Source organism: Lycium ferocissimum, chromosome 8 (genome assembly GCF_029784015.1).
Source record: "Lycium ferocissimum isolate CSIRO_LF1 chromosome 8, AGI_CSIRO_Lferr_CH_V1, whole genome shotgun sequence".
Taxonomy (NCBI): Eukaryota; Viridiplantae; Streptophyta; class Magnoliopsida; order Solanales; family Solanaceae; genus Lycium; species Lycium ferocissimum.
The window spans coordinates 20,229,198-20,239,162 of NC_081349.1; the positions used below are offsets into that span (position 1 = coordinate 20,229,198).

Below are 9,965 nucleotides of genomic sequence, written 5' to 3' on the forward strand. Positions count from 1 at the left end.
GATGAAAACCTCAACTAAGCTGTAAAGTGGGACCCACAACCTTCATCCTTCTCGCTTATCCTCCTTTCTCCTACCGTTCTCTTTGTCTTTCTCTCACACTTTTGTATTTTCTGTATTTGATTATAAAAATCCATAATATACACACACACACACACACGTAATATCCAGTTGTCTATGTATTAATATGTAAACAACTATTCTGCGAAATGAACCCCTTCTTTAATTATTTTCCTTTTTTTCTATTGAAGAAAATCTATTTAAGTAATTGAAAGAAAATAGAGTTTTAGAGAGGGATATTGAGAAGAAGTAGAGAGATAAAGCTATTAGATTATTCCCCCAAAGCAATAGTCAATGCTTACTTGTTTTTCATAGAGAATTCAAGGGCTTTCCTCACTTGAAATCTTGAAAACCCCATAACTTCTTCTTCTTCTTCTTACAAATAGAAGAAAATAAACCAAAAAAGTAAACAAGTTACTGCCCTTATAGTAGTACAAAAAGAAAAACAGAAAGAACGAAAGAAAAAAAGTAAAAGTATATAGATAGGAAAATTAAGAAAACCACAGTGGTAGAAGTTTTTATACATATAAAAGAAGATTGTTCTTTTCAGTTCATTCCTGGCAGCTTGTCCAATCTGTAAGTCTTTCTTGTTTATCTTTTTTTTTTTGCTTTATCTCTTCCTTTTTCAATTGTTTGAGCAGTTATCTGTTTGTTGTTGTTTAAATGTGTTTTTCCTTTTAAGCATTGATAAAGAGATTTATTTGAATTGGTAACAATGCAAGATCAAAGTTTTAGTCTTTGATTGATTGGTGTTTGGTGAATTTGAGTAAAAGGGTGTTGTTTGATCTAAATTTGGGAGATTTGGGATTCTTGCATGTTTATTTAATTGAAAGTTATGATTTTTTGCTTTTTCTTGTGTTTTTGGTTTGGGTTTTTGTCATTTGATTGTTTTCCAGGATCTACTGTGAGTTTTTCAGTTATGATGTGTATTTAATATTTGAATCTTTTTTAAGGAGTAACTTGATCTGAATCAATGAGCGGTCATAGATGTTTGCGATTTTTCCCTAACAAATCCCTGCATTTGTGTTATCAGAATTGTCTTTATCCATAAAAAAGACAATGGCGTTACTGAGAATTGCTTTAATTAATGGTCAAAACTTATATTAAATGATATACAGCTAGAGAAAATTTCATTCTGTGCTTTGGTGATTGAAAATTTCTTTTTCTGTATTTTCTTTATTTATCCTATTAATTATGAGCTTTGAAGATTTTTTTCTTTAGCCTTTGAAGATTTTTTCTTTAGGGATTTTTTTTGTTTTCTACTAATTTTCTCTAATGGATATCACTCTTTTAGGACCCAGATCATGCAAGGTCGCGGAATTGGTTCTTCTGTTAGGGTTGAATCTGAAGACATGTTAGAAGACCAGTCCAGTTTGGTTTCAAGGGATTGTCGGGCAGAAAGTAACGTGGTGGTTTGCATGAATTATTGTCTTGATGGAATTGAAGTGCAGCATGGCAAAAGGCCATTGGAAAATGAACAGGAGAATGAAAACGTGAAATGCAAGTTTCAAAAGCAGTCTGATGGTTTTAACCGAATGGGAATTGTCTTATCCGTGGGCGATTCTTCAGAATCGCAAGCTGAAAATAAATGTCATTCTGGAGCTAATTCTTATTCGAGCTTGCTTATTCATTCCATTGGCCCTGACAATTCCATCAATTGTCTTATCCGTTGTTCTAGGTCAGATTATGGCGTCATCGCATCTTTGAATAGTAGCTTTCGCTCTTTAATTAAGAGCGGAGAACTTTATAGATTGCGGTACCAAAATGGGGTAGTTGAGCATTGGGTTTATTTCTCTTGCCAGCTACTCGAATGGGAAGCTTTTGACCCTATTCGCCGCCGGTGGATGCATCTGCCGACTATGAATTCCAATGAATGCTTTAAGTTCGCTGACAAGGAATCTTTGGCGGTTGGTACGGAGTTGCTTGTTTTTGGAAAGGAGATTTTGGCACATGTCATTTATCGGTACAGCTTATTGACAAACACATGGTCATCCGGGATGCAGATGAATGTGCCAAGATGTTTGTTCGCTTCTGCCAGCCTGGCGGAGATTGCCATTCTAGCTGGCGGTTGTGACTCACAAGGTAACATCTTAAACTCAGCCGAACTTTACAATTCGGAGTCAGGGACGTGGAAGACTTTGCCAAGCATGAACAAGCCACGTAAGATGTGTTCCGGAATTTTCATGGACGGAAAGTTTTATGCGATAGGAGGAATTGGAGGAGCCGAATCAAAGCTGTTGACATGCGGAGAGGAGTATGATCTAGAAAAAGAAATATGGACAGAAATCCCAAACATGTCTCCCGTGCGAGCTAGGAATGATATGTCTTCTACATCCGAAGCGCCACCTTTGGTGGCTGTTGTAAAAAATGAATTGTATGCTGCTGATTATGCTGACATGGAGGTTAGGAAGTACGACAAGAAGAATAAAGCATGGGTTACCATAGGTCGACTGCCTGAAAGAGCAGCTTCCATGAACGGCTGGGGATTGGCTTTTCGGGCATGTGGTGAGAGGCTGATTGTAATTGGAGGCCTAAGGGCTATGGGTGAAGGTTATATTGAAGTGAATTCGTGGGTACCGAGCGAAGGGCCTCTGCAATGGAACTTACTTGGGAGTAAGCAATCGGGCAGTTTTGTGTATAACTGTGCTGTCATGGGATGCTGAAGATATGAAATGCAGCAGCCCCATGTGTTGTACTGTGGCGGTGTTGGGTACACATCTGGTTTCTGGTGCAACACACGTTTTGCTAATGGGTAATTTATTCCAACTTTTTTTTTTAAAAATCCTTTTTTACTGTGGCGGTGTTGGGTGCTTTTTTTTTTTTTTTTTTTTTTTTTTTGATGGTTAAAAAATAGTAAAGATACCATAGCTCTAGTTCAAATCCCCTAGAAAATACTTGTTTTGAAAAACGAGTTGGCCCCCTCTCACCCTACCTTTGCTGTAATAATTTAAACATGAGTAATATCCCTTTCTACTTGCAACTCTTCTACTTTATTAATATAACTAGTTTTCGTACCCGCGCAATGCGCGGCGGCCAGTATTAAAGACAATTAATCGTGAAAAATTATTATCTTTTGTTATTTGATATGATAATTTTTGTCATGTCACATTTACATATTTAAAATCAATAAATTTGTGAGATATTAAGTATAATTATTAATATACTAAATTTAAAGTTATCAATGATGTATACTCAAGCAAAAAAACCTATATTGAAATTTTAAATTGACATTTAACACCATATCACGATTGCAACTATTTTAGACATTTTGATATGAAACCAAAAAGGAAATATCGATATAATATCCCATTGACATATTTAAAAGGAGTTATGATATTAAAAAATAATTGGTAATTAGTTAACTTCTATATTTATTTGTTTAATCCTTTAAGACATAATAACATAATGTTTATCTTCTAATTCAAATTTAAAATAATCTTTCAATACAAAATTTTAAAAATATCATACTTAATTTTAGAAACTTTATGTTTTAATTACAATTCAAAAACTAACATCACTTTTTTTGTCAAAATTGAAAGATTGTATTTAACCAAGTAGAAAACATAGCCTCGATATCACCTTCTATTATTAATCGTCCCTCGATTTAATATCTTCATATTCTCCTTTTAATATTGGGATAATTTAAGAGAGAAACTTTTAAAATTTTCTTTCGGTGGTTGAAAGTATATTTAAACATTTCTTTATGACATAGTCGTATTTAAATGTTCAAATTTGTCACATAATATTTGAATAATTTTAAAATAAAAATGTTGGATTATGTAACAAAGAAAGCTATATAGCCAAAAGAAAAATGTCATCCAGTAGAGTGATACATGAGAACACGGAAAGATGATAAATGCAAACTTCAACACAATTTAAACAACAACCTTTAGGATAATTGAATTCTTTTTTTATGGAAAAATTACAAATAGTGAACAAACAAATATATTCTAAGTTATCGTACCTCATTAATATTTTGACTATTCTCCATTTGTGATTCTAGCTCAGTAAATATATATCTCCATCTACATATAATTGCTATACATTTTACATGAGTAAAAGAGAGCTGATATAACAATAAAAAAAAATTGAAAGTTTTTGCATCATTAAAAGTCAGACACATATGAGAAAGTGGAATTCAAAGAATGAAGAGAAGGCGAGGAATGTACCAATTAAATCCTGTAAATAGAGGAAAGATTAGATTCAAATGTATCGATATCCTCACATTATCTTTATCCCCATACAAATTTAATTCAAAAACTTTATCTTCCACAATTTGTTTTCTAATTCAAATTTCAAAAGATTTAATCTTTCAATTGTAATTCAAAAATGTATTGATGTATTTAAAAAAAAATTATTCTTTTACGTTATAAATATTCCTTTCAAATTACCAAAAGATTACTTTTATTAGGATCTCAAATTACTTTCGTTATAAGTAATCTTTTGGTAATTTGAAAGGAATATTTATAACGTAAAAGATAAAAAAATTATTCTCTCTCTCTCTCTCCTTTCAAATTACCAAAAGATTATTCTTTTACATCCAAATAAAAAGTTCACTACCAATAACGTGACCAAAAATAAAATACGTTATAAGATAATAATTTTTAAAGAATAAAGGTTCTTAGCTCACTTAATTCTTCCTCTTGGATACGAGAGAATAGATATTGATTTATGTTTCACTCAAGGGGTATATATAAGAGGCCTAAAGAATAGAATACAACTCTCAATTTAAAAAATGATATCAATTCGTTAGGAATAGTTATTTAAAATTCAAATACACATTTTGAAAACATAAGAACCTAAGATCCGAATTATCCTTATTTTATAATATTAACATACATTATTATTATTCCAAAAAATTTAAAACTGAAGTTGGTAGGGCTTACAGTGTTTATCTCCTATTTAAATGGTGAAGTTTAAAGGATAATGATTATAAGTGATATAATTTCTTGTGCCACTCCCTTTAGTCCAGTAAAAGGGCACGTGATTTTTCTTTATCCTATGAGATCAAAAAGATAATTCTTAAATTAAATTGTAATCTCACTTTAACCGGCTTGTTTTTGTTTTCTTACTTTTTATCCTATACATTTCCCCCTCTTTTTATTCTAATTATTATATTTTTAAAATTTCTTTCTTTCTTTTGGTACAAAGAAACTCATTATATATATATATATATATATATATATATATATATATATAATGAATGCATAAGTGATTAGTTGACTCTTATACCACACCAATATTTAATGTATAAATAATAAAATTCACATTGGAGAAGATAATTTGAGAGAGGAGCATGAGAAGCTTCTCATATATATTTGATAGCTTAAATTTTAATTTAAAACTTCAAAATAATTTCAGGTTCATTGAATAAAAGAACACAATGGAATTTTTTGACATAACATGGGATGCAAATTTGGATAGCTTGCAATTTGAATTTTAAACGATATTTTCAAACATACCATTTAATAAATAAATAACCATAATTAAAACATAGGTTTAAAAGAGTTTTAAAATAAGATAATAAATTTGACTGAATTTTGGGATTATCTATAAAGTGTCCATCTTGAAAAGAATTCCGGATTAACTTTTAAAAGATTTACACAATTCATGCTCACCACATTGTTAATTAGTTTGGACAGTCCTATAATTGCGATACATTGTGTTCCCGATACATTGTGTTCCCGATAAAGTTTAAAGCTTTATCCTAAATGCGGATAAATATTGTTTGTTTTAAATTTAAAAGTTTAAACTTTATTTCCCATAAAATTATTTTTCAATTTTGAAATGTTATAAAAAAATGTTAAAAACATTGTCCTAATTTCATTAACTTTGTCTTAAAATTGTCAAGTGGCTTGTTATTAGCTTGTCACTTGGCTTAACCACATTGCTTATACCTCTTCTATTTTATATATATAGATTTGTTTCTTATCGAATTAAAAAAGATTCGATATTTTATTAATAAAAGAATTCTATAATTTATAGTTTTGGTGATTGAAATAATTAAAATATCATCATATACTGTGGTAAAATAAAATTAAAATCTGACTTCCTAGATAGTAAAAGTGTCCTATAACATGAGATAGAAGAAATATCAAGTTTCTTATTTTATATGATGAAGTTTTGCAATCAAAACTGGAAGATACTTCAAAATTACCTACAAAGTGCAAGAAAATTACATTCAGTTGTTCTACATCTTTATACTTATGATTGGAAAAAAAAAATGAAATCTTAATACCTGTTTTAATCTACATTGGATCATAAAATATTCTTATTTTTCTCTCCGTAAATTATGACAAGTATCACTATTTTATACAATGTCTAGCTACACTTCTAGAACACTCATCTTTTGATGTTAAATTAGTCTTTGTTACGAAGGACCAAACAAAAAAAAAAAAATTTGCAAAAAAACAAAGAAAGAAGACTCTCTCTCTCTCTCTCTAATTAATATTGGATTAGTACTTAATCCCCTAGAGTATGAACCGAACCTAATGCAATAAATCAAAAACAGCTTAGTATGTATTTAAGGAAAAAATAGAAAAAAGAAGAAAAATAATATAGTCAAACCTCTCTATAACATCATCGTTTGTTCCGATATTGTTTGGTTGCTGTAGCGAAATATTGTTATGAAGAACATATAATATAACACAACATGAAAGATCGGTTCTACATCAAACATGATTGTTATAGTGAAGTGATGTTATATAAAGATGTTGTTATAAAGAGATTTGACTGTACCATATTTTTAGTGTGAAGTATGATAAAATATTCTGGAGTGCAGAAACGATCTTGCTGATCTTCCATTTAAATTTTATTGACATCCCATTTTGTGCATTAACTCGTTTTTCCCTTTCTTAATTAAGGGAAGTAAAAGTGAGGGTGTCCTTTGTTTTTTCCTTCAGAAAAGTCGTGTTACGAATGACTTTAAGCTATTCGCTAATATTACTACTATATAGAAGCATGGGTTAAACCCATGCTTCGTCGTAAGTCACGGATCAAAAAAAAAAAAAATCAGGTGGGCCTCATACCAAAAACACCAAGCAATATTTTAAAAAAAATGGAAAAAAAGTGGACCCCACCATCTCCAAACTCATGTAAAAACAAAAAAAGTGGACCCCATATTAAAAAAATCAAGCAATATAAAAAAAAAAAAAAAGTGGACCTCATACTAAAAAAACAAGCAATGTCAAAAAAAAAAAAAAAAAAAAAAAACGTGCACTATTAAAAATCAAACAATATTCATGTAATTCCCAAAGTATCCCCATTAAGTCAATGATGGTTTCATTTGTAACCCATTATGAAATGAAAAATTATCTACAACAAAAAACATATCCATATTATTGCTTTTCTTCAAAAGGTTAAGTAATGCCAAACCATACAATTTTCTTTCTTTTCTTATATTAGCCCTCGAGATCTAATCTAGATATTTCTCTCTCTCTTTCTCTCTCTCTTCATGTCATTTATTTGTTATGTTTACTAAAATAAATATACTTAAAATATTTATATTTTAAAATAAGATAAAATTTAATTACTTTTCATTTTTATTCTTACTCTAATAAATTTAATGTCATAAAAGAAAAAATAATATTAAATGGAGATCAAATAATTAATAAGGTAAATTAGTCAAATTATAATTCTAATCGACGTTTCCTTAAAAAACCGTGCAAAAGACAAAGATGACAAGTAAAATGAGCTGAACCAAGAACATTTACCGAAAATCAAATTTCTACTTTGTTTCGTTTTAAACATGTAAGATTAATTTAATAATTTGAATTAGAATTATCCAAATTAAAACTTGATAAAAAAAATAATAAGTATTGTTTAGGTCCAATCTACATACATTAACAATAAAATATTTTACACCTTTAAATTAATCGAATTAAAATTTAAAGTATCAACTAATGCTTAAATATTGCTATTGTTTTATCTCAAAGAGAGGAAAATAGTTTCCTTTTAAAAAGTATTAATAAAATTTTGCCAACTTTGTATTCGTAGCAAACACTAATATAATAAAATTTTGGATACAGAGCACAAACTACAATGTTATATTAATTATGTTTTGAACATAGTGTGTGTGTGTGTGTATGTGTATATATGCATAAAAACAGTGTCAATTTATGTATGTTTATTAGCAATATAAAATATATATATTATCACTACCCAAACACAATTACATACACATAGATACACTATAATCCAAAGTGTTGGGTATGCCGTCTAGTTTTATTATAACTTGTTGAAGGTACCCGAAATCATCTTCTGTTTAAACATTGTATCCACAAATTAGAGAGCTTTACATGTATATAGTCTTTCTAATTATTTTCATAGATCATTATTGACTTCGGCGTCGGTTTTGTTGACAAGTGGCTATACAATTCAACTAAATGAATGCTTTGATTAAAAGTTGTGAATACCTAATTTTTTTACCAAACTTAAGTTTTTAAAATTCTAGCTTTTAAATATTTTTAGGTCTAGATTAAATAGTTTAGTTTTATTTCATTGTTAGTAAGTTTTACTTCTAAAAATTGAAAACTACAAAAATAGAGTCACATTTTAGGATACGTTTCGTCTTTTATTTTTCAAAAGAAAAGAAAATTTACAAAAAAATATTTTTTTTTCATTTAGATTTTAAAAAATTAGCTAGTGATTTTAGTATATTTCTCTTAGTTACATTTTATTTAGGATTAACTATTTAACTTTTCTATTTTTTTATTAGTCTAAAGTTAGTTAGTTACATAATTTTGTCATTATATTTTATTATAACTTTAAAAGAAAAAGAAAAAAAGACAAAAGGGACCAAATAGCCAAAAGAGAACAGCCCAAAGTATGAACCGAACCTAATGCAATAAATGAAAAACAGCTTAGTATGTATATTTAACAAAATATAGAAACAAGTAGAAAAATAATATAGTAAACTCTCTTTAACAACATCGTTTGTTCCGATATTGTTTGATTGTTCTAGCGAAATGATATAAAAAACATATAATATAACCTAACATGAAAAATCGATTCTACGAAATACATGATTGTTATAGTAAAGTGATGTTATATAAAAATGTTGTTATAAAGATGTCTGATTACCATGTTCTTAATGTGAAGTATAACAAAACATTCTGGAGTGCAGACACGTTTTATCTTCCATTTCGGATGACATTCCATTTGTGCATCAACTCGTTTTACCTTTCTTAATGACGGGATGTAAAAATGAGGGTGTCTTTTTTTTCTTCAGAAAACTCACATGTTACAATTAAATGACTTTAAGCGATTCGCCAATATTTTTTTTTTTTTTCATAACTTGTTGAAGGTACGGGAAATCATTTATGTTTACATATTGTATCCACAAAACAGAGAGTTTTACATGTATAATTGTTATAGCCCTTTTAATTATTTTTCCATTTCTAATCTATTGACGTTCCATTTGTGCATCAACTCGTTTTACCTTTCGAACACAAGCTAAGCCGTGCCATTTGAACACATTGGATGTAAAAATGGAGCGTGAGAGACCAAATTTTTCCTTTTTTTAAAATTTTTTTTCATTAAAAATTAATTTTTTCTATTTTAAAATCTATTTAAAGAATTTTAAAAAAAAAAAAACCCAGCCATGTTACAATATCCCACTTAAAAATCTATTTTAAACTTTAAAAACGCTGTTTTTTTCATTTTTTTTTTTATAAAATGAAGTGGTCTTGTTTTTAGATCGGAGAGATGGAATTGGGTTTTTCATTTTTTTTTTAAAATTATTTAAATAGATTTTTCAAAATTATTTTTTTTTGTTGACGTGTTATTTTTATTGGTCTATTTTTCCATGTCATGTATCCATGCAAACACTTGAGAGTTTTACATTGTGTTCGATAATTGTTAAATAATATCGGGACAAGTTCTTTTTTAATTATTTTTTAAAGATCATT

The 9,965-nt window shown here is 28.9% G+C and overlaps 1 protein-coding gene across 1 annotated transcript; it reads left to right on the forward strand.

The window, feature by feature from the left end:
- Window positions 1-273: 273 nt before the first annotated feature.
- Window positions 274-3,053, forward strand: LOC132066693 (F-box/kelch-repeat protein SKIP11-like). The gene is made up of 2 exons (XM_059459936.1): window positions 274-633; window positions 1,352-3,053. Exon 2 carries the CDS (start codon window positions 1,362-1,364, stop codon window positions 2,718-2,720), a length of 1,359 nt encoding a protein of 452 aa, XP_059315919.1. The 5' UTR covers window positions 274-633; window positions 1,352-1,361; the 3' UTR covers window positions 2,721-3,053.
- The last annotated feature ends 6,912 nt before the right edge of the window (window positions 3,054-9,965 follow it).